Genomic DNA, 26,543 nt, shown 5'->3' on the forward strand with positions numbered 1-26,543 from the left:
CCTTCCCCTTCTACCCCCCCCCCATCATTTTCTATACTTAGAAACTATCAATCAAGGAGGTAAAAGCAATTTGCAAAAAAAGTCATATGGGTAGTAAGTAGAAGAGCCAGAATATGAGTCTAGATCTTTTGATCAGGAGCCTTTGCACTGTCCAATGTGCAAATAGGTCCATCTATGATAATGAAGGATTCATCCAGGAGTCAGCTGTAGAAGAAGATGTGGAAGGGCAAGGAGAATAAGGATGCAAAGGAAGGAGGTGGTGCTGAATTTATGAAGCCAGAATTAACAGTAAATGCTGAATTCATAAAGCCCTTTGGAGTCTCATTTGGGATAAAAATGCTGGGGATTCCTCAGGTTGGCTAGAATATTCCTTGGGGGGTTGGTGGTCATGGAGACTAGGCTGGCTAACAAGTGAGGGGCATTCCAGCCACAACTGTAGTAATGTCACGGCCTTCTACTTACCCCTCTCTGGATAGTGTAGCTTTTTAGAGTTTAAAGCACGCCAGATGGGTTGAAAGAAAAATCCTCAGTTCTGTGAGTATCAGACACTTTCTATCTTATCAGATCCAAAAAGAACTTAGAGATCATACAGCTTACAACCCCCTTGCTTTACAGATAAATAAGGAAATTGAAACCTGGAAGAATTATGAGATTTGCTGGTTTTGAACCGAAATCCAACATACCTTATAGCCTCCAAATTAAAAGAAGGAAAGGGGGAAAGGTTCACCATCAATTGCAGTTATTTGGATTTGAGTCAAGACTACTGAGATCACCATCTGGAGCACTAGCCACTTACTATTTGGCTGGCCTTCTGGTATTATCTTCCTGTCACATCCAGAACAGTGCTATCACAAACAAATAATAAGAAATAATAAGAGATTTTGCACTTAGTACAGTACCTGGCATATAGTAAGCATCTAATAAATGATACTTATTGATTGATTTCAGTTGGAGGACTAAGTTCAAATTCAAGACTGTATGATCCTGGGCAAGTTAATCCTTCTGAATTTCAGTTTCAATACCTCAAAAATACTTCTTTTAGACTTGAAATATTAATTCTCTCCCTAGCACTATTATATCCACCTTATTCTGAAAATGAATCTCACATCCTGCCTGTCTGATTAAATTCAGTCCATTCAAATGGAAACACCCTCCCCCCCACCCCAGTTTTCCTCTTCTGCTGTGTTGAACTTCTCAAAGCCTTTGACCTACCCTTCTCTCCAGTCTCAGGAAAAGGTGGTCCTCTTTGTGAAAGCTAATTTCTCCACTACTATTTCCTCCATGTTTTTACTTGTCAGCAATAAGCCCTTCTGTTTCATGCATCTTAATTTACTTCTATTCTGGTACCTTCCTCTTAGTTTATTAATATACTCAAGTCTCTCTTATCCTTTAAAAAAAAATCTTCTTCTTCCTTTGACCTTGCTGTTTCCTCAAGCAATGATCCTGTCCCTTTTCCTTCCTGTCACTGAGAAACTTCTAGATATAATAGTCTGTATTCTGCTTTTATTTCCTCTCTCCTTCATCAACCTTTTGGAGTCTAACTTCCACTTTCCTCACTCTATTGAAATTGTTCTCCTCAAGCTAACCAATGAACTTTGGCCATTTTCCTGGCCTCCTTTCTGCACATCTCTGTTAACCAGCTCCTTCCTTCTAGATATCCTCACTTCCCTTGGTTTTCATGATATTTAACTCTCCAGGTATTAGACTAAATGATCTATAGATCCCTTTCATTTCAGACTTGTGTTTTCCTAGACGCTATTCTCTCTCTGCCAGCCCTCCAGTTCTTAATATATAAAGATTTGGTCTCAGCCTTTTCTTCTCTTATTTTTTTGAGTACAGTGAGCCCATTTACTTCCAGGATTTAGTTTCACCTCTATGCAGATGGTTCCCAAATATGTTGTATCCCTCTTCCCTCTTCCATATTGTTACATTAAGCTTGTTATTGTTGTTGTTGTTCGTTTATTTTTCATTCCTGTCCAACTCTTCATGATCCCATTTGGGCTTTCTTGGCAGAGATGTTGGAGTGGTTTGCCATTTCCTTTTATAGCTTATTTTACAGATGAGTAAACTGAGGCATTCAGGGTTAATTGACTTGACCAGGGTCACTCAGTTAGAAAGTAATGAGGACAGATTTGAACTCAGAAATACAAGTCTTCCTGACTCTAGGCTATTCCTTTTCCACCTGCATCAAGCTTAATACCTTCCATATGTGTTAATACATCTCATCATCATCCCCTGACACTTGGTCCTCCGTCAGTTTTTCTATTTCTCTGATGTAGCATCACGTTTCCAGCATTCTAAGCCAAATACTTTAGAGTCATCTTTGATCTTTCCCTTTCTTTGTCTCCCCCAAATGAGATATTTGTAAAGTTCTTAGCATAGTGCCTGACATATAGGAGACACTAAATATTAAGTCATGTTGATTTTTAAATATGATCTGTTGTTAGCGTTTGTATGCATATTCTATACAAATAGCTACAAGTCAGTGGAGGAATCTGCAGATACAGCCATCTGATTTATCCCCTCATCTTTTATTCTTCCAGACATCCCTGGTTCTTTTTAGATTGGAGGGGTGCTGTGCAGGTCTTTAGAATATGACCATCTATCACAACAGACAAACCTTGCTTGCTTGCTTGCTTTATGCCTGTTCCCTATTTAATCACAACCCAGTCTCCTTCAGCTGACCAGTCATTACTGTGGCAGGAGTCATGCCGACCCAAACTGACAGACTCTCGAAATTCACAACCTCTTTCATGGGAAGAGGCTAAAGGCAGTTGGTTCCTCAGTAAGCCCCAATTGAGCTTTCTGTTGGCCACAGTGACATGCAACTGAGGCCACAGATGTCATCGTGTCTTTCCTCCCCACCCCCACTTCTTACCAGCAGTAAAGTGAATTCTTCAACAAGAAGAGGAGGGAAAATAACTTTTTCTAGGGTTTATTCAAAATTCTCCCCTTAGTCCTAAAACTTTCTTTAAAACAAGATGTTCTGGTTTGTTGCATATATAATAAATAGGTGTTAATACAATAAATATATAGCTATATAAGTATTCATACATGCACATAAATATGAGAGGCAGCATAAAATAATAGATAAAGCTTGAAGACCCAGGTTCAAGTCCTGTCTCTGACACATATTGGCATAATGGGCAAATGACTGAAGCCCTCAGTGTCCCAAACATTTCTTTTAAGATTATAAATGCTAGTCTGTCATTGGGAGAAAGAGTTTCCTCCCTGGGTATTCCCTTAATCTACCCTAGTGAAATCACAGGTTCAAACCTATAGACATAGCCTGAAATGTCAGCCTTATGAGGAAAAATTTCATGGACCTAAAGAATTGACATCCCATTAAGTTCAGGTGCTGTAATAGGTCATCCTGACTCAGGCTAACTTTGGGAGTTGAAAGAGAAGTTATTTTTTATCAGTGAGTTCTGCCATGTCATTTCAGAAATGGTATATGGTCTATTAAGTCTAGTTTTAATTCAGTTCTCAATTTTGAAATGAAAGGCAGCCTTTCCTTTAGAGGAAGTTACTCATAGTTCACTAAAAATGAGCTCTCTGTGGAGAAAATAAATTATTCACATCTGGTAACTTGAAAAAATTAATACCGCTCTTAGGGTTTGTTTGGGTTTTTCCCCCTTTTGTGTTATGTTGTTATTCACTTCCATTGGAACCACAGTCCCCTCCAATGGTCAGATGTCTGCTAATCTGGGTATTTCTGTCTCTTTTCTGCAGAATTCATTTGCCTCCCCAACTTTTCTGCCCCAGCTCTTCTCAGGTTTTCATTTTATTTCATTTCATTTTGTTCTTTCTGGGGTTTTCTCTACAGTCAAATTCCTTCTTAGTCTGTTGATTGCTCCTTCACCTTTTCCTCTCCCCACCCCCTCTTTAATTTCACATTCTTTGTTGTGTGTCTGCCATTCATTTGTCTCAGAATTTCTCATTGTCATGCAATTTGCTCATCCCTGCCTTGCACACTTGAAATGACATAAATAGCGCAAGATGCAGAGCTGGTAGTTCATACGTTTATTATGCCCCTGGGATGATTTTTGGCTGTGAGATCACCAATAATTGGTCATTCACTCTCTCTGTATGCTTGTTTCTGCCTGCCAAGAAGGTGTAGCATGCACAAGTGGTCATACTTCAATAAAACTGTCTCTACAGTCAGGCAGTACCAGATCAAGGATTAACAGCAGGTCTCAAACCTGTCAGTGAATTTGGGGATGGGGATGTGAATAGAACCCTGCTGGAACAATAGATAAGAACAATTTGCTCTGGTGATCATGAAAGTGGCTGTAATAGGTTCTGCAGATCACTTAAACCTTGTTCAGACAATGAAGGTGTCATGGACATCAGCCACATTCTGGGCCATCACCAGCTGTTTTGACTTTGGTCCTACCACTGGATTTCTTAACTCTGAAAAAGAGAGTGAACCCTGCCTCACTTAAATCCAGTTCATGTGCAAATTGGCAGTATCCATATTGTGACTGGTTCTTTTCAAAAATAAAGGGCAAACAATATATATGTTTGAAGTTCTGCAGAACAGCGGTCCTTTCCTTTCAAAGAACTTCAGTCTAATACAGAAGAGAAGATACGTTTGATTCAATTAAGTAAGCCTTTATGAAGTCTCTACCACATGCAAAGAACTGTACTAATTCCTGAGTATACAAAGACACAAATACAAAGAAACAGTCTCTATATGCAAGGAACCTATATTTATATATACATAAAATTATATGTATGCGCTTGCCAGTATCTGGATAGAATTAAGTCTTAGAGAAAGATGAAGAATTTGAAAGTCAAGGATGAGATGAGAATGTATCTTCTACGTGGAATACTACTAATGAGAATGCAGACAGGCAGGAGGTGATCTAAGGAGTTTGGGAAAGAGCAAGGAATTCCAGTTTGACTGGAACATGGATCACAAGATAGCCAGATGAATTATGGATAGCTTTGAAAACCAGGTGATGGAACTCATGCATCATTTTACACAACACAGTAGAATACGCAAAGGATTTATTTCCATAATTCCATAGATCTCCATTCCATTCTCAGTTCCATTGATCTCACATATTTCTTCTTGGAGATGGCCAATATGAATATTTGTTTTCCTTTACATGTTTGAAACAGGGGACTTATTTTCTATTTAAGGCTAGGAGGTAGAAGAGGGAAGACAAATTTTGAAGAAAAAAGATTTTTTTTAACTTTTAAAAAATTTGTTTTAATAGTATAGTATTTTTCCAATTACATGTAAAGATTATTTTCAACATTAGTTTTTGTAAGATTATGAGTTTCAAGGTTTTTTTTCTCCCTATCTCCCTTATCTCCTCTCTTTCAAAGACAGCAATAAATCTGATATAGATTATACATGTATAATCATTTTTAACACTTCCATATGAGTTATGATGGGAAAGAAAAATCAGAGCAAAGTGAAAAAAACGATGAAAAAAAATCAACAAAAAAGACGAAAATAGTATGCTTCAATCCATATTCATTCTCTGTAGTTCTTCCTCTGGATGCAGATGGCATTTTCCATCCAAAGTCTGTTGGAATTGTCTTCTATTCCTGTATTGTTGAGAAGAATTAAGTCTATCATAGTTGATCATCAGAATTGCTCTTACTGTGTACAATGTTCTCTTAGTTCTGATCACTTCACTCAGTATCAGTTCATCTATGTCTTTCCAGGCTTTTAATCAGCCTGTTCATCATTTCTTATAGAGCAATAATATTCCATTACATTCAAATACCATAACTTATTCAGCCATTCCCCAACTGATGGGTATCTATTCATTTTTCAGTTCCCTGCCACCACAAAAAGAACTGCCACAAACATTTTTGTATACGTGGGTCCTTTTTCCTCTTTTATAATTCTCTTTGGGATTCAGATGCCATAGTGGCAGTGCTGGATCAATAGGTTTACACAGTTTTGTAGTCCTCCAGATTGCTCTCCAGAATGGCTGGATGGGCCATTTCACAACTTCATCAACAATGCATTAGTGTCCCTGTTTTCCCATACCCCCTCCAACATTTCTTATTATCTTTTCCTGTCATTTTAGCCGATCTGAAAGGTGTGATGGATACCTCAGAGTTATCTTAATTTGCATTTCCCTTATCAGTAGTGATTTAGAGTATTTTTCTTATGACTTGAAATGGCTTTAATTTCTTCATCTGAAAATTGTCTCTTCATATCTTTTGACTATTTATCAATGGGAGAATGAATCATATAATTTGATTCAGTTCTCTATATATTTGAGAAATGAGGCCTTTATCAGTAACATTGACTGTAAAAATTGTTTCTTAGCTTTCTGCTTTCCTCCTAATCTTGGTTGCATTGGTTTTTGTGTAAAAAATTTTTATTTTAATTTAATTTTTAATTTAATGTAATAAAAATAATCAAATATTTTTAAAATAGGTCTTTGAACTCATTGATTATGGTCAGTGTCCACTTCAAAATCTCACCTAGTCAGTTAGCAGACCTTAGGTGTTTATTATGTGCTAGAGACTGTACTCTAAAACCTGGAGATAAAAAGGCAAAAATGAAATTGTTTGTCCTTCAGAAAGTTTGTATTCCATTGAAAGAGAAAAAGTAGTTTAGGGTATACTAAGAGTTGCATATAGGGGATCAGGAAGGCTCTTTATAGAGAGGGTAGCATTTGAGCTGACTCTTAAGGAAAACTGGAGATTCAGAAAGTCAGTGAGTATTTGAGGATGGGTGCTATATTTATAAAGATATTTTTAAAACTCCTGATTCTATGGGTACATTTTTAGAGACTTAGGATATGACAATAAGTTCTTCAGCTGTTTTGTGGCTCATTGCCCTTTAATAATATATGACAGACTACCTGCCAAGACAAAGCCAGGAACTATATGAACACAATTATAAAACATTTTCCACACAAATAAAGTTAAATCTAAACAATTGGAAGCATGTCAAGTGCTCATGGATTAACCGAGCTAATATAATAAAAATGAGAATTCTCCCTAAATTAATCTACTTATTCTGTAGAATGATATCAATCAAACTGCCAAAAAATTACTTTATAGAGCTAGAAAAAATAATAACAAAATTCATATGGAAGAACAAAAGGCTATCAAACTGTGTATATCCTTTGATCCAACAGTGTCACTACTGGTATCTCAAAGAGATCATAAAAACAGAACCCACTTGTACAAAAGTGTTTGTAGCAGCCCTTTTTATAGCGGCAAGGAACTAGAAACTGAATAGATGCTCATCAGTTGGAGAACGGCTGAATAAGTTATGGTATATGAATGTAATGGAATATTATTGTTCTATATGAAACGATCAGCAGGATTTCAGAGGCCTGGAGAGATTTATATGAACTGATGTAAGTGAAGTAAGTAGAACCAAAAGAACACTGTATACAGCGACAAGATGATGTGATGATCAACTGTGATGTGCTTGGCTCTTTTCAATAGTGAGGTGATTCAGACCAATTCTAATAGACTTGTGATAGAGCCATCTGTATCTAGAGAGCACTGTGGGGACTGAAAATGGATCACAACACAGCATTTTCACCTTTTTGTTGCTGTTGTTTCCTTGCTTTTTTTTCTCTCTCATTTTTTTTCCTTTTTGATCTGATTTTTCTTGTGCAGCATGATAAATGTGGAATATGTTTAGAAGAATTGTACTGTTTAACAAATATCAGATTGCTTGCTATCTAGGGGAGGAGGGAAAGGGAGAAAAAAATTTGAAACACAAGGTTTTGCAAGTGTGAATGTTGAAAACTGTCTTTGCATGTATTTTGAAAATAAAAAGCTATTAAAAATAACAGTAACATATAACAGAATACAGATAACTCATAAAAAAATCTTCCATTTTTCATGTGTCTGACTTTAACCTAATTTTAAAAGGCAGCTCTATTGTTCATTCTTAAACAATCCCCAGTCTTTGGCTAAAAACCAAATATCACTCAGATTCAACACCTGGATTCTTTCTTAGATTCTTCTTTCTTCCTCTTCTCTCCTTATTATTATTATTATTAATTATTATTCTCTTATTATCAAATATTAGCAGTTCATCCGTAACTTCAAAATGTAAAGAGGCTCCCAAGTCCCTTGAAGGGTCAGTGATTTTCCTGGGTGCCTCAGCTTTATAGACCCTTTCTTAAAGGAGAAAGAAATCACCACAAACTAGAATGGAGCAAATGGGACTAGATTTACTTTGTGGCTGATTTGGATAGAAAGAAAGGCTATATCAGTAATCAGGCTTGAACCCAAAGGTTTCTTCCTCCAGGGCAGCCTTCTGTCTCCCAAATCACACTGCCCCTCATTTCCTTATATTTCTATGCTGGCTTTTCCTTTTTAGTAGCTCATGCCTTTTTTTATTAGCTCCTGACTCAGTTTGTTCTTTTGTCAGCTAATTGTTCTTCTCATCTGATTTGTCTTTGCAGACAGTCAGATTAATCTTCCTAAGATAACACTTTGCTCTCACATTCCTCTGCTCACAACTCATCATCTTCAGATTAAATTCCTAGATTTTTTTTCTGGCCACAACCTACTTTTCTATCACCCACCCTTCTCTCTTCTAATCTGACTGCTCTGCACTTTCCTTTGTACCTTTCCCCATCATCAAGAATCTGCCTTACTAGTTTCTTTCTGTCCAAATCAGCCACAAAATAATAACTGCCAGACCCAATTCTAGTCCCATTTGCTCCATTCCAGTTCTCTCTCCTTTGAGAAAGGGTTTATAATTAGTCTGCTATCATACAACATTATCACATAGTAGTATCTATTCTACTGTCTTATATTCAACCACTCAACAAATATGTATATATTTGAGGTTCTACATGTCCATCCAAGACAAATGGAAAATAATCCCTTCCTTTCAAAAAGCTTATGAATGAAGAAAAAGACAAACATGTACTTGAACATAAAGAAAATATATACAAAAATGAATTCAAGGTAGTTTGGGGAGGGGGGATGCCCTAGCATGAGGAGATTCCAGGCAAGACTTTAAGAAGAAAGTATTTGAACTGAGCCTTGAAGGATTCAGAGAGGCAGGATAAGAAGGGAGTGAATTCTAGGCACTGAGAGCAGACAGTAGAAAGTCACAAAGGGTGGAATATGGCCGTTAAGTGTAGATTAGAAGGTAGACCTACTGTTCTATTGGAACACTGACTATAAAGAGAGAAGAGTAAATTGTGTTCTTGTTTAACTTTTCATGTCAAAGAAGCCAGAGTGCTGGATGAGTAACTGAGAGACCTGAATTTTTGTCTTGACTCTGTGACTTATGTGACCTTGGGCAATTCACATTACTCTGTCTGATTCTATAAAAAAGGAGAGTTAAACTTAACAAACTGTTTGGGACCTCCTTCTTCTAAAAATCCATGAATCTCTCTGCATATATTAATTTAGACCTCTTTTCATTGTGAGAGTAAGGACTCTGTATTGTATCTCTTTGAAAAATACAAAACAAAGCCTTATCATTCAGTATAAGTAAAGTAATCCTAGCTAGCATTCACATCGCATTTTATACTCATCTCAGGAGTCCTCAAACTACAGTCCGTGGGCCAGATGCGGCAGCTGAGGATGTTTATCCTCCTCACCCAGGGCTATGAAGTTTCTTTATTTAAAGGCCCACAAAATAAAGTTTTTGTTTTTACTATAGTCCAGCCCTCCAACAGTTTAAGGGACAGTGAACTGGCCCCCTTTTTAAAAAGTTTGAGGACCCCTGCTAGATCATTTGATTATCACAACCACCATGAGGGGTAGTGACTTGTCCAGAATTGTAAAACTGCTAAGTGATAAAGTTGGTACTCGTGTCCAGAGCCTCCTGACTCCAAGCCCTATATTTTCTCCATGATGCCATAAATAACATCTTCAACCTCACATGTTTGTATCCTTGCAAGAAAAAGTGATGATTCAAATTGATTTTAATATAAAATCTGGAACGAATCAGGAAGGGATGAGCATGATGATGAGAGAGTTATAGTTAAACTGGATAAGCATGAGAATAGTCTTAAAGTTGGAAGCTAAAATTGGATTTCTCAGGGATTAATTTGTCCTGCTTGGGAAAAAGCAGTAGCAAACAGTTAAGAAGTTAGAAGAAGGGAAGTTTAGGTTGGAGATAAAGAAAGATCTTCCAACAATTAAAGCCATTCCACAACCGAAATGGGCTGTTCCCTGCCCAGGGTCTTCAGCAGAAGGGTAGATGACCATTTGCCAGCAGTATTGGAGAAGGATTCTTGTTCAGACATGGGTTGGATGGATTAGGGCCTCCCAACACTGAGAATTCTGTCTTAGCTTCACCAGAGAAAGCCAAGAGTTAGGTCGTGCCAAAGAATGAGCCATGAAGTCATAAAATTCCCCTGTGTGATATTTTTTCACAGGTGTTTTTATTAAGAAGGAAGAGTCTTTTTTATTTTCTATAAAGAATTGTCTTTCTAAATGAGAAAGAGTAGCTAAAGCATTTCCATAAGGCAAATGCAAGTTACAGACAGATGCGTCCTACCACCTGTCCTAAGACTGCACCTTATATAACAAAAGGCTGGGACTGGCAAATCAAAAGGGAGGTATCTTTTTTCTTCCACTATGTATGAATCATTTCCTTTCTCTAGCAGACAAAAAAGCACAAAAGCTTCTCGTTTACTGGTAAACATGTCCCATCTCTAAAAGTTCTTTTCCATTCTTCACTGATGTTATGAATGCTATTCTTATGTTCGTTAGCTGTTTGTTCTGATGAATGAATCATAGAACCAAGGGCCATGTAAATCAACTAGCACATGAAGTCGTCAAAGATTTTTAATAACTAGTAAAGGATAAACTACATTGAAGCTGTGTTTATAAAAGAAGCCAGTCATCTCTTCAGGTCCATATGGAGTTTTATCTCATTTACCAAGATAATGTTAGAATTGATGACATTCGTCTTGGGAAGTTGCTCAAAAAGAGCAGGTACTTTGGGCTTAGAAATGACTACTGAAAGGAAATTAAGCTAAAATCTATTTATCCAGGCATTGGAGACACAAAGGTTCAGATGAAACAGTACCTGCCCTGTGTGTATGTGTATACACATTTAATTTTGAAGAAACTGCTCCTGGACCAACAGGGTAGTAGTGGTATTTACCCACAGAGTCAAGAAAAGTTCAAATCTCATCCAGGACACTTACTACTAGTTGTGTGAACCCCAGGCACTCCTTAAGCCCACTTGCCCTAGGTTCCTTCATCTATCAGATGAGAGGGTTGGAGTCTATAATCTCCAAGATCCCTTCTAATTCAAAAACTGATTCTCCGATCCTTTGTCACCAAGAAAACAGAGGCATGCAATTTGAACCAGATTGTCTCTAATGAAAGGGTTAGGTTCTCTTTTATCATATTCTTTGACTTCTTTAAAGGTCTATCAGGCAATTTTATTTCTTCTAAATTAGTTTATGTTTCATGACTCAGTATTTTCTGAAAAGATGAAGCGCACAGGGCACTGAGTGTACACTATAAATCACAGAAGGGATCGGATAATATCTTGTTCCACACAGAAGGACCAGTCACATATTTGACAGAAAACAAACTTTAAAACAAGATTAATAATTCAATTTTATAACTGCTATTACAGTCTGCTGAAAAGCTGATGTTTAAAACTCAGTAAAATGTTGGGCAGTTTGGAGTGCTGTTTAATTAGGCATTTTATATTTCACCTTAGTGCTGCACTGTCCAAACTAGTCCATGTCTGCTGGGAAAGCAGCCAAATTTAAGACAACCCTTTTGTCAGTGTCCAAGTGCATGGGAATAATTGTTGGGGACTCCTCCCCAATACCGTTCAACTTTGATTCAAAGACACCCAAGACATCCAGGACTTAGTTTACAAGATCTCCTCCAATTCTGGACATATGCATCTTGAAATAGGTACTTGTTCACCTAAGAGCAGAAAAAAACTAAGAAGAGGTCACCCAAACCCAAGTTCAGCCTTGTTCACACAGACAAGTGCTTGAGACACCATATGCTAACAGTCTGCTAGAGGAAAGAGTAAGAGAGGGGGCTAATCACCTCTCCCCCACTTGGCTCTTTGAAAATACCTCAGGATGATCCTAACATGATTCAAAGTACTAAGGAAAAGATGTTGATGGGGTGAATACACAATTTTCCTTTGTACATCCACTGAGTCATCAGCTCTCCCAGCCACTCAACCAATAAAGGAACTTCTTATCCAAAGAACAAGCCCATTGGTGGTGAGCGATACGCAGGGCAGGAAACGGGCCTTTGGAACTTGGAACAAGGAATAGCAACTCTGAGCATATGGAAGATACCCCCTACACAAGTAAAATATGGAACATATCCAATTCTCTTGTAATGATAATTTCAAAATATAACTCAGGAGATTACTGTACAGTAGTGCATCATATGGATAGATGGATGGAGGAATAGCTGTTCTTTTCCATGTGATTATTTGAATAATCAGCCACATTCAAGAGTAAGGTTATTCTGGACCACACAAAGTGACCTTTTCTGTTCAGTAAAGGATGTTCTGCCATGTTGAATTATTAGAATGCCCTAGAATAGCACTCTGAAGGTGATGCATACAAAAAAAAAAAAAAAAAAAAAACCTTTTAAAGTATTGCTTCATCTCATACCAAATCAAACTAGCTCTCCCCCTCCCAAAAAACACCTCAAGGATCACACTTGTTTTGGCATGAAATGGCCTGAGGTGATATGAGTGTGCAACGGATGGTGCCAGGGCTTGAAATGAAGGTAGGTTGGCCATTGCATTCTTGTGTTCTCCTTTTGACTTATGGAGGAAATAATCACATTAAATAATTTAAAAGATTTTCTGTCACAAAACCTTTATCATTATAGACTATTATAAAATTTCAGAAGAGCTGATTTAAAGGAACCATTCAGAAATTGCTTAAGCTTGTTTGTCACTAGGAAAAAAAGACTAGTAGAAATGCTGACTTTTTAGGGGAAGAGTGGTGTGTGTGTGTGTGTGTGTGTGTGTGTGTTTAAGTAGTGTTTACTTGGACAAACAGATTGATTCCTAAAAGCTGGTCTGGCCAGTTCCCATTAAGAAAGTGATACAGAAAGAAAGATAGTTCCTATAGGCTATCAGCCAACTAATCAGCAAATATTTATTAAGTGCCTACTGTGTGCTAGGTACAGTGCTAGATGCTGAGGATATGGATAAAAATGAAGTCCTTAGTCTCAAGTAGACAGACAGAATTTATAGAGACATTCAAGTAAATACATATACTCAGAATAATGCAAGTTTATTTCAAGCAGGGCAGCTTATAGCAGCTGGGGGAGGGAAAGCTTTGTATGTGGGAGATGTAGTTGGGGCTGAGTTTTGAAGGAAATTAGTGATTTTAAGAGGTGGAAATTAGAAAGAAGGACATTCTAGGTGTGGAGGATGGCCTATGCAAGGACAAAAATGGCCATTGAGTGTGGAAAGAGAACTAATAATGTCAGGAAAGAGGTAGGCTGGAACCAGATCATGGGAGACTTTTCACTGCCAACCAGAAGTCTGTATTTGATCTTAGAGATAATAGGAGACCACTGGAGTTTATTGAGCATATGGTCATATCTGTGTTTTAGGAATGTTACTTAAAAAACTAAGGAAAGATTCCTATTAAAATGGGAATTAAGAAAAGGAGGGAAAAACTAGGAGAGAAGAGTTTGGAAGTAGGATAGAAAAATAATAAGAACTGATTGAGTTGACAGTGATTTTGAAGGAAAAAAAATAATGTAAAATGAGAATAAACTTGGGTTTAAAATTGGAAATGGGGTCCAATTACAGATAAAGGATTCTCTTGGGAAATAATTTATGATGAATAAAAGACTTTGCTCAATTAAATTATCAATTAACCATACCCAAGAAAGCTTATATATATTTTAAAATATCTTATTACCCCCCCTCAATTACATGTAAAGACAATTTGAGGGGGAGGAAGTAATTAGGATTAAGTTAATGACTTTCCAAGGTCACATAGCTAAGAAGTAGTTGGGATCCGATTTGAAATAAGGGTCAATATTCTATCCACTATACCACTTACCTGCACCAAGACAATCTTTAACATTCTTTTTTTTTTAAGTAACAAATTTTCTCCCCTTTTCATCTCATCTCTCCTTAAGATAGTAAGCAATTAAAGCATATACATGTTTAAAATTGTCATTTCAGGCAATATATTATGGAATACTACTTAATAACCTGTGATTATATTCTATATTACAGAAGAATTATTTTTAAATACTGATCAAATAATATATACTGAATAACTTATTTCATCATGTTCCTGATATAATTGATTCTTCAAATTTTGTCTTCTGTTTTTAAAGCATAAAAGAAAAAGACATAAAAACTTGGCCAACAGGATAGCTGCTTTTTGAATAATATCATTTTTGCTGTTCTATCTCATTTTAGAATCATCAAATCTGTCATCCAGTGTATCTGAGCCTAGAGGCTGAGATGATTTCTCTTAAGTGTTTCCTTTCAATATGGTGATACTAAGAAATCCAATGATTGTCCTCCCATGGGTACCTTGTTCATAGTCTTAAAAGGACTCCCTGCATTCTCTAGAAGCATTTATTTATTCATTCAGCAAGCATTTATCCAAGTGCCTACAATGACCCTGGCAGAGTTCTGGAAACTAAGTTTATCTAGAAGAGAAAAAAAAAAACTTATACTTGATAAACTTATACTTAACTGGAGTCTTCTCCTTTGGAGATTCATGAGCCAACTTTTGGAATGCAGAAAGCTTAATAATCACTCACCAAATTTTCCTAATCCTAATGGGAGAAAAAGTTGAGAACCACCAAGGGCTTTTCTCTTACATGCAAAGATAATCAGAAAGGAAAGAGACTTCCAAGGGTATCCATTCCAATTTGAACCTGACCAAGAATCTGTTGTCAATGTCTCCAACCCTCTGGTCATCAAGATGTTTCTTGGAAGGCCTGTGGAAAAGGAGCTAATCTACTACCTCTCAAAGCAGCCCTTTCTATTTGGAATTTGTTCTTCTACTTAAAAATCTTTCTCAACGTGAAGCCCAAAACTTTCCTTCTCTATATCTTGCTTTCATCATTCTTAGTTCTTCCTTCTTAGGCCAAGCCAAACCTGGCCAATCCTTTTCCACAGGGCATACATGCCTTTAAATACATGGAGACAAGTAACACATTCCCTGACACGTTTTCTCTGTTCCAGGCTAATCATCCCCAGTTCCTTGTATGTCATCATCTTGAAACCCTTCACTCTGTTGGTCACCATCCTATGGACATGTTCTGATTTGTCTGTATTTTTGGGTTTTTTCCCCTTCTTCCTACCTTCTTCCTTTAACTCCTCCTAGCTCAGTTATGTATTGTGTTAAGAGGGTGAGGCAAGCCAACCTTGTGAAAGACTTTTTTTTTTTTGTAATTTTAACTATATATTCATGTAGTGTCAGAAGAATGTACATAATGGATAGAGAGCCAAATGGAAAGTCAGAAAAATTGGGTTCTGCTCTCACCTGTGACACATATTCATTACTTGGCTCATATGATGGATATTAACATGTATATACAAATATGTAAATATCCACAAACACATATATGTGTAATATAACCTCAGAATTTTGATATGTAAACTCCACTGTGAGCCAAAGAATATGGCAGCTTTCTCTCATGACATTGCCTTGCTCATCCTAGACTCAAAAATGGATCCAGGTAGTCAGGTGCTAGATTTAGATATAGGAAGACCAAGGTTCAGATTCTGCCTCTCACTCTTACCGGGTATTTGCCCATTTCACCTCTCAGAGACTGAATTTTTTCATCAGTAAAATGGAAATCATAATAATACCTGCATTAATTATAGCTGTTGTCAGGCTCAGATGAGATAATGTACACAAAGCCCATGGTAAGCTTTCATGCACCATATAATTTTTTTTATCTTAATATCAGCTATTATCAGGATCAGGTTTCAGTAAATTGCCAATAATTACAAATAAAACAGGTATGTTTCTATTGTGGGGGCTATCTTCAAATAATTTCTATATAATGTGATCAAGATTTCATCAAGGAATGCTATTTGTTATTCTTTCTACATTTGTTATTCTGACACTCCTGTTGTGGATGGATACAACTTATTCACAAAACTACTGCAGACAACCTAATTCTGATCAACCACTACAAATTGATTAATGATTCCAGACTCTAGAATGGACTTTTGAAATATGATTTCTTTCTTTCTTTCTTTCTTTCTTTCTTTCTTTCTTTCTTTTTTCTTTCTTTCTTTCTTTCTTTTTTCTTTCTTTCTTCTTTCTTTCTTTCTTTCTGTCTGTCTGTCTTTCTATCTTTCTTTCTTTCTGTCTTTCTGTCTTTCTGTCTTTCTTTCTTTCTTGGCAGTTTGAGGTTCAATGATTTTCCCAGAGTCACATAGCTAGTATTATGTCATTGGTTAGGTTTGAACTCAGGCCCTCCTGACTCCAATTATGGTGCTCTATCCATCTAGCTGCCCCCTGAAGTATAACTTCTAAAGCCGACTTTATTTTAAGTTCACATTGCCAGCCCACTCCCTATTATCTTGTTGTCCCTTTTTGTTTTCACTGAAATATCCATCCCATGGAAGACTAAGTACATGACCTGTCAGAGTTGAGGGGGTTCCATATCAATCAAGCCAAGATAGATCTGCTTCTTACCCAGCTTCTTGGTTCTTCACAATCACATACATAAAATCTTCTCCAGTGAGCAGAATAGCAGTCAACATGTCATCACTTCCAAGTTAGAACAAGCAGGGGCTTTGAAGTCTAATATAATCCCTTCTTTTTGCAAACATATAGATTGTAATCAGAAAAGGCTTCTCAAGTTGCTTTCAACTCTAAGTCTATAATATTGTAGACCTTTGCAGCTCTCAATTTTGTGATTCAGCATCAGCCTGAAGTTGTGGTAAATTTCTATAAGTAAGGGAAAAGCAAGTCCCAGTTGTCACTATGACAAAGCATTGACTGGCCCCCGAATCACCCAGTACCTGAATATATTGAAACCACATGATATACACTTGCAGGGTATTGATTAGGATAAAAAGAGCAGGAATTGGAAAAGAACTAGTAACAAGCAAGTAAAACATTTCCTTTCTTTTGAAAAATAAATTTCAGTAAGACATATTTTAAAGTGTTTAAAAAAAAAACAGACTAATTCCTAAGAATTTTTCTAGCTCCCAGTCTAGATACTGTTGATATACTCAGCAGAAAGCTAGGAAGACCTAAGTGTAAATCCCTCCTCTGACATATACATTTTTACTACCATGAGCAAGTTGCACCACCTAGCTGCCCACAGCAACTGTGCCATCAAAGCAGTTGTAGACCTACTTGGATGGAGGGACTTTCCGTTACAAAAGTTCCTGAGCCAATGAAATCATAGTTTGCTCCCACCCAATTTTTTTTTCTTTAAAGAAAATAGCTAATACAAGTGATGTTTACGATCCAGAATTCCCAATGTAGTCTCTTCTCTTTTATCCTGAGTGCAATGCGTTATACATAATGAGTATTTCTTGATTAATTATTATTGATTATACGAAACTTGAACTGATCCCAAATACCTAGGGTTGACAATAGTTATGTAATTTGATTTAATCAGGCTTTGAACATTGGAGGTGCTAAATGAAATTGTCTATCACCAGCGTTTAACTGATCTGGATAGAAGTACAACATGGAAGATGATAGGCCACATCTCATTTAATAGTCATACCTCTGATCTTAATCATTTGGGCTATTGGCATGGAATGGGATTCTAAGAAACAAAATTCTCTGAAGCTTCTTTGTGACTGGTAGAGCAGTGAAGGAGCTGTATAGATTATGGGTTATAAACCTGTAAAAGAATCTCTTAATTCCTCTCGGGAGGAAGTTAAACAGAAAATGCTATTGATCTATTTTATACCTTTTTTTTTTTTTTAAGCTTTTCTGTTCAAGAAGAGGACTATACAAAGTTTTTATAGACCTAGAGGCTGGAGTTATATTAGTTTGGTTGAATGGCGAACTGTAATTAGACTGGACCTCTTTACTCCAGAGAAAAGCAACAGGGTTAACTAGAATGACCAGCTTCTAATACTATAAGAATACTTCTTTATCTCTATCTGGTCCATTCCTGAGAGATATATTTCCAAGGTGGTCGGGGGCTACTGATTCTGAATTGGTGCATTTGTTTAAAAAGAAAATTACTGTTGCTTTGGCTGCTTCAATATAAAATCCCACGGATCCTAATTTTCTTGGGCTATTCAGGACCAATCTATAAAACTCTGCACCTAATGTGTACTACATTCTTGTCTAAAACCAGATCTGATATGAAAAAATAGTGAAAGTATTAAGGCAAAGATTAGTGGATTAATAGACATTCATCTTCTACCATTAATTTATAAACGTAAAATAGACATTATGGGTAAACCAGTGTGAAACTAATACTATGCTTGGTAATCTAGGATAGGACTGGAAGATTGGACTACTGGTATTTTGATCCAGCTCCCCAAACATTTATTAAATATTTATGTGCAAAGCACTATGGTAGACTGAGGATAGAAAGAGAGAGAGGTACTATACTATACAAAGAACTACACTAAAAGGTTGAGTGAGCTAAGTATAAAGGAGAAGTATGAGTGAAGGAATTATGAGAAATTTGAGGAAGGAATGCTCACTTTTACCTGGGGGGGAGGGGGGAGGAAGAAGGGGGAATTTTATTGAGGAAGTCTGACTGCGTTGGGCTTTTAAAGAAGAGACTTTTCAAAGAAAATTATAGAGGAGTTTATCCAAGAACTGCAGAGCATTTGGGCCAGAGCAGAACAAAAATTTTATTAGAGTTTGACTAAAATGCTAAATCCATGAAAAGGTAAGAAAGGAAAAATAGATTAGGCTCAGATTGTGAAGAGTTTTAAACCATGATCAGAAGTTGATATAGTAAGCATTAAGGAATCCCTTTGTGTTTTTAGTAGAGTAGTGATTTAGTAGATCAGTAGATTGGTCATAAAAATAAAAAATTGAAAAAGTTATTTGGGCAGTAATATAAAGGACAGATTAGTAGGCACCACAAGTAATCAAAAAGAGATGAGAGTCTGACGTGGTTTTGGTAGAAGTCTGCAAGAGATGTTGTGTAGAGAGATGGCAACCTCAAAGCTTGTCTACCTGCAAAAACTCCACAAGTGGGGCAGAACAAGACTAAAATACAATCGACACCATGTTTGGCACATAATAAAAATATAAAGCACAATAGATAATATTAATTTGTGATTTTCTAACTTAATATGCAGTTCACCGGGATCCTTTCCATTTAAGTATAGAGAGAAGACCCTAGAACTTGGAACCAATTAGAAGGCTGGGGATCTTGTCTTGGCTAAATGTCTCCCTTTCCTAGTCTGAGAGGGCTTCCTGAAGAGCATGGGCTCAGAACTACACATTGAATAATAGGATAGCGGATTAGCTAAGGCGAGGCTTTTAAAACCATGGGAGAACAGTGGGAGGGGTAGCATGGCAATGAGCCAAAAACCAGAGGACGTGGAGAAACACAGGAAAATTAGTTTGAATAAACCAGAGAGAGCTGATGAGGACATAATGAGCAGAGCAAAGTAAAGACATATGTAGGATGCTAGAGGCCCAAATGAGATTTTTATATTTTAAATGAGGAGTCACTGTAAAATTCCAAATTGGAGTAGGCAGAGCAATAGGTATAAAGACAACTTGTTACTGAGAGGAGCAGTGGAAAAGAGTGGTTTCTCAAGTTCTGGGGAATAGAGAAAACAGCAAAGTTTAGCAATTGTTTCAACATGATGGACACTTGACAGTGAGCCATTTTAAAATAGTCCCAAGTTTGGTGATGAGGGAAATTAATGCTTAAAAATAGTTGTTCTATTGATTATATATAGGATTCTCATATAATGGATTATTAAATATAAAAAGATTATTAAAATGAATTGTTTCCTAAGGGGCCCCTTGGTTGTGAACATTAAGCACACACACTGGTTCAGCTTAGCTCATCAAAGCTCAGAACTCCTGAGCTCAAGTGGTCCATTAGCTTTAGTCTCCCCAGTCACAAAGATTATAGGTGTGCCATTACAATCAGCTCTCCTTTGGTTTGAAAATGAAGCGGAGAAGCTTTCATTGGGGTAAAGTACTCAGCAAAATTGCTTTTAAAAATACTTTTGGAATACCTTTTTACTCCTTCAGTTTTCCCTTTTGTGAAGAATATTTTTTCTTCTGTTCAAAGAAGATGATAACAATAGAAATGAAATATAATATGAGAAAATCCCATGCTTAAATATTTCTTTGTTCTTTTAGGCCTCTTTTTCGTGGAAGTTCAGACGTCGATCAACTAGGAAAAATCTTGGAGTAAGTAATAACCCAAGTATTATATCAATGAAAATCACTATGGTTTTCATCTGTTGTCCATGAAAATACATGTATTTCTTGCCTCTTTTTAAAAATGCTGATGCTGATGGTCTTAGTAATGGTGAAGCATAAAAGCCAAGTTATAGGTCCATTGCAGAGAAGGAGAATGAAGCCAGTATTCTCTGTCAAAGCCCATCAGACCTTGACCTCTGCCTGTTTTTCCTATGGGAGGTGTCTTGCCCATGAGCCAACTGCCCTAACTTTGATTGTTACAAATCGAATCGATGTGTATACTACTCTTAACTCTTCAGCCACCATCAGTGGACAGCTTTAATTCATTTGTTAGTTTTTTGAATATTTTCTCTGTCAACCTGACCTCATCCTTCTGAGCTCTTCATACTAAAAATGTCATACACATATTCCCAGCCTAGGGACCTCTCTGATGGGTATCATTTATAATCTTGTGTTTTCTCCAGAGCACTGAACTAAGTCTCTGGAGGCCTGCTTTCTCATCCTAGTTCTGATATCAACTAGCTAACTGACCTTGAACAAGCCTCTTAATTTTTCTGTTTCACGTTTCCCAACTATAAAATGAAAGGATTTAGATGGAAACAGAATCATAAATAAGGGAACTTAGAGAATATCCCATCCAAGTCCCCTATTTTGTAGAGGAGGAAACAGAGACTTTCTATCATCAACATTATGGATTTAGAACTAGAAGGGAACTTAAAAGACCATCAATTCCAACTCTCTCATTTCACTGATAAGGGAATTCCAGGGCAATCAAATCTAAAAGATTCCTTCCTGCTCAAGTTCTGATTCTAACTCATGGACTTAGATCTAGATGGGATCTTAAAGATCCAGTTTTACAGATGAGGGAAGTCTAAAGAGATCATTGTTTTTCTCAAAGTCACACAATAAATGACATCATTGGGATTTGAGTCCGGCACCTTAGGCCCCAATTCTGTTGCCCTTTCCACCCCACCGTGTTAGTCTCTTACATATTTTGCATGATGTTTTGCTAACTTTAAAGCATCTCCTACATATGTATAATGTGTGTCTACATGTATGTAGCCTGTAGTTATAGTCTTAAACCTCTGGATCTGGGCATTCGCAGAATCCATTTCTGATGGAAAGAAGTAAAGATATATACATCTCTATACATACATAGAGATATATACATATGTAGATGTAGAATAGTTCAACCTTAACCTCTGACAATTCCTGGTCATACCATCTCAATGACTTTGGATATATAGATATTTCTTCTCTGTCCAATTGAAAAAAACATCCAGCTTATTAACAGCAGGACCAGAAGTATTCCAATGCCATCATTTAAATTAATTTCTGTCCAAAGGGACCTATTATCCAGACCTACTTTATCCATTGATGATCAGTGATGTTCTCACAGTTCCATTCATTCCTATTTTGCTTTATAATCTCCATGGATTTGCCCCTAGTACAAGTGAGGTTCAACCTTATTTGGGGGTGGCCAAAGTGTGCAGTCCCATAGAGAAAATTAAATACTTTTATAGGACTCATTAGTGGGCATGATAGCTGTATTTTAGGGGGCTTGACCTTCTCTCTCTCTCTCTCTCTCTCTCTCTCTCCTCTCTCTCTCTCTCTCTCTCTCTCTCTCTCTCTCGTCTTTGAATTTTCTAGTACAGAATCTCAAGCATTTTATGACCCGAAAGCATGTACTCTCAGTCATTTTTAAGCCCCTCCTTTGTGCCAGGCACTTGGATAAGGGCTGGGATTATAAAGATGATCCCTGCTCTCAGAGACAGCACATCTGGATGGAGGAGATGATGTGGAGACAACAGTATACATAGACGGTGTATACAAGATAAATTGGAGGTGATCAACAGAGGGAGGACACTAGCATTAAAGGGGGATAGAGATAGGCTTCTTGTAGAAAGTAGGATTTTAGCTGAGACTTGAAGGAATCCAAGAAGTGAAGATGAGGAAGGGGAACATTCTAGGTATGAGAGACAGTCAATGAAAAAGGTCAGAGTCCTTATGTAAAAAGCACTCAAAAATTCCATATGGCTTCCAAAGCCTCTGCTCAGAGGAGTTCTTGACCTTTCTTGGGTCACGGACCCCCTTAGCAGGCTGGTGAAACTGATGGACTTTGCTAGAATACTCTTTTTAAATGTATAAAATATATAGGGTTATAAAGGAAACTAAATATATTGAAATCGCGTGTTTGTTTTAAAGAAGTTCACAGACTCCAGGTTGAGAACCTCTGACTTGGAGAAAATACAAGTCTTTCCTAAGACTAAATTTACTAAACACTGAAGTTCCTCTGTTTGTTTTCCCTCATTAATGCCTTAGGTCACTGGATGGCACTATCTCACTACCAACCTTTTAGTTATCAGTCATTTTAATATTACTAGTGGATGAAGCCAGTGAAAAGGACCAGAAGAGAAATTTGACCAGAAAGATTGAAGTCTTAGGCTGATAGCGGATTCCCATTTTGGCAAAACTCTGGTAGCTGTAGGATGCCAAAGGAAAGGAAGTGGACAGTGGTAAAGCTTTCAATATATTATTCCTTTACAATGTGATTTTGCTTTCTGTGTTTGACACTGGCTCATGAGTCATTGATATTCTAATTATTGCCCTTAATATGCAGGCTCCAAAGGCCCTAACAGTCAAATGAAAGGCCAACACTGCACCCTAGTGTCATTTGCAACGTAGTTGAAAAATTCTCTGCCCCTACCCTGATAGGCCCCCAAGTGTCCGGTCTGTAGTGCTCTTGTGTGCTATCCAGCTTGCCAGGGTTACTATCAGTTGTTAAAAGCTGAAGTCTGTTGTCTTAGTAGTGCAGCTTGGTACAAGATCCCATCATGGGCCTATCAGAATGTCCCAGCTCTCCTAAATATATAGGCAGTGGAAATTCACAGGAGACTAAATAAGTTTTGCTACAAATTGAGGGAGAAGAAAAGAAAGTTTCATTATCCTTAAAGAAAGTCACTTGGTGAGTTCCATAAAGCTTACTTTAAAAAAAAAAAAAAAAAAAAAAACTGAAAGCATTTTTGAAAGCCATGCTCTGAGTGCTTTTTTTCTATAACATGATTTTAGGAGAGACATCATGGTTTGGTGAAAAGAGGCCTCAAATAAGAATTGAGAAAATTGGGTTCTGAGCCTTGCTTCTGCCACTGCCCTTCCTGTGGATCGTGGCCAGATAGCTTCTTTCTCTGTGTTTCTGATGATGTTCATAGATGGATGGGGGGGGAGGGGAAAAGAAGAAAAGAGGGGAAGGAAAGATAGGTAGGAATGTTGGTAAATATAAAGGTAGATTGGATGAATGGATAGACAGACAGACAGACATTATTTCCAGTAGGCAGTATATACATACAATGACTAAAAGAAAAACATTAGAGTTGGGCAAACCTGAGTTCAGGCTCTTCTTCAGGCAACTTTTTAATGCTACACTGTGAAATCCCAAATCTAATAACTTACAGCTTCCTCTCCTTGTCCCCCACAAAAAATAATTACATTGTTATATTCACTGTGAATTCCCTTGGCATGAAATAAGTAACAACATTGCTTGGTTTTCTCTAGACTTGATTCCATTGAAGGATGTCGAAGAAAGTCCTGCAGATAAGATACTTTTAAAAACTGGTTTTAATAATACATTCTAGATACAATTAGTACTGATAGGTGATACTTTGTAAAAGGTGTTGGAAGAATAGAAGATGGTCAAAGGAAAAAGGAGGGGATGATAGCTTAAAACTTTAAATTCAAAAAAATCTTCTCTCCTTCTTCTTCCATTAGTCCTTCCACTAAAATACCTTCTTTAATAATTCACAGCAGTACCTAATTCTTTGGTTTATATAAGTTTTGTTTTCCTGTAGTGCTAAATTCTCTTCATATATGCTGTCTTAATATATAGGACACACTCCCCTGCTCACATCTTTGAAATATCAGAGAAAACGATTTCAACCTGGTTTTTTTATTCATTTTCTCTTTATAGTTCCTATTCTAGACCTTGGTATCCAAGCATATTTTCATTTAGTTTTAATCCAGTCATTCCTAATCATTTAAGTCTCCTCTCTCTCTCTCTCTCTCTCTCTCTCTCTCTCTCTCTCTCTCTCTCTCTCTCTCTCTCTCTCTCTCTCTCCTCTCTCTCTCTCTCTCTCTCTCTCTCTCTCTCTCTCTGTCTCTGCGCTCTCTCTCTCTCTCTCTCTCTGTATCTCTTCTCTCTCTGTCTCTCTCTGTCTGTCTCTCTCTCTGTCTCTGCTCTCTGTCTCTCTCTGTCTCTCTCTCTGTCTCTCTCTGTCTCTGTCTCTCTCTCTCTCTCTCTCTCTCTCTCTCTCTCTCTCTCTCTCTCTCTCTCTCTCTCTCTCTCTCTCTCTCTTCTCTCTCTTCTCTCTCTCTTTGATTCTTTCTTTGCTTAGCCTGTAATTACTTGGTTCAGCTGCATCTGAGCAAGGCCAGGTGTAGGGTGTCCTGACCTAAGTCCTTCCTCCAGGAACACACCTGTACAGGGTGTAGTCATAATGCCATTTGCCATGGCTGCCAAGTGACAAACAAGAGTTGGGGTGTTTAGTAAAACATGAAGGAGAGCATATTCCTGTCCCAAGAATAACAAAAGTTTTGTGATGTGACCCTGAGAAGATACATTCTTCCATAAAAAAAAAAAAAAAAGATACATAGACATTCCGTATGTCCACACATACACGCCTGAGGAGAAAGACTTCATGAAGCAGCTGGCATCATTTGTGCCCTTTCACGATTGGCTTATAACCCTGATTTGAGAGACCAAGCATGCTCCTCATTTCCTCAGAGTTATTTGAACATGGCCAGGGGTGTGCTAGAGCCAGCTATGTATTAATTCATTGGAGTGGGGTGGGGTGATTTGGAGTTAGGTTTGCTTAATTTGAGAAATATTTCCTTCTGTAGAACTGATGTGCAAGAAAGGAACTTTGAGTGTGATAATGAATAAACTCAATAACAATCAACAAATGTTTCTTTATCTTCCAATCAATTCTACTTTAATCTAACACTTTGGAATACCATTAGATATTTTAAATACAACTGAATGTGTTCCCCCTACGAGTAATACTGGGCACAGTTTCTGACCTCTGCCTTTGAATCTTCCAAGGATGCACCTAGATTTTTAATGTGATTGGTTCTGGGGATTATAATCAAACTCCCAGCTTAATTTTTCACATAATAATTTGCTTATATCTAAGAGATATCTGCTCTGCTGTAGTTGAGCTTTTGGTATCTGCACATTCATCATTGGTGTGATATCTTAGGCCATTATCTCCATCTCATTCATTTTATTGATGAGAACAATCAGAGGCTAAGGAGTATACCAAGAACCTTTAATTCCAGAGTCTATGACTTTTCTTCCCCTGAAATGAAATTATTCCTGAAGATCCCCTTAATGCTCCTAAGTGGGCAAGATACATGATCTTTCTGGGGTTCGGTCTCTTCACCTGTGGACTGTGAGGGACGCCCATGTCCAGCAGAACAGCAATGCTCTACAGAACTGACTAGAACTCACCTTCCTGTTTTTCTCTCTTACAGTGTCATTGGACTTCCAGGTGAAGAAGACTGGCCAAATGACGTGGCCCTTCCCAGGCAGGCTTTTAATGCAAAATCTCCCCAACCAATCGAAAAGTTTGTAACAGATATTGATGAGCTAGGCAAAGACTTACTTATGGTAAGTGCCCCCATCTGCGGGCGGGCCATATCAGAACCCAACAGACATGCAGAGGGTAGGGGGTGGAAATGGACTTGAGGAGTCTGCCATTCAAACAGTCACTGTCTACTCCATCATCAGAGTCAAATACCAATAGACAAGCAGGCTTGGATTTTATATATTGTCTACATATATGTCTACAGAAAGAAAAAAAATTTTTGTATCTGCAAAGGACACTCATGCATTAGAGGACTGGGAAGGCCTGAGTTCAAATTCCAAATCATAAACTTGTGACCCTGGGTAAGCCATCTAAATTCCCTGCCTCAGTTTCCCCTCTTGTAAAATGGGGATAACAATTGCAACTACTTCCCAGGGCCCTCTTTACTACTGCCTACTTTAGAGGGCAGATACAAGGTAACTTTGTGAAGTAAAGTAACACTTTGTCTTGCAAATCTTAAGACACTACGTAAATACTAATTGTTGTTATTATTATCCCTGATGTCGCCCCTGGCATCAAAATCTTTGGAATCATCTAACCACAAAATCATCAAAGGTCTAGAGCTAGCATATAATTTACTTAGAATTCATTCAGTCTAATTCTCTCATCTTAC

General features: G+C 37.4%; 1 protein-coding gene across 1 annotated transcript in view; it reads left to right on the plus strand.

Moving 5' to 3' along the window:
* The window catches only part of CDK6 (cyclin dependent kinase 6), a 258,667-nt gene that overhangs the window by 218,864 nt on the left and 13,260 nt on the right, over nucleotides 1-26,543 (plus strand). Inside the window, exons 5-6 of the mRNA XM_051961217.1 lie at nucleotides 20,229-20,279; nucleotides 25,818-25,953. Of these exons, the coding sequence (XP_051817177.1) occupies nucleotides 20,229-20,279; nucleotides 25,818-25,953 (187 nt within the window). The remainder of the gene's footprint in view (nucleotides 1-20,228; nucleotides 20,280-25,817; nucleotides 25,954-26,543) is intronic.

Source organism: Antechinus flavipes, chromosome 5 (genome assembly GCF_016432865.1).
Source record: "Antechinus flavipes isolate AdamAnt ecotype Samford, QLD, Australia chromosome 5, AdamAnt_v2, whole genome shotgun sequence".
Taxonomy (NCBI): Eukaryota; Metazoa; Chordata; class Mammalia; order Dasyuromorphia; family Dasyuridae; genus Antechinus; species Antechinus flavipes.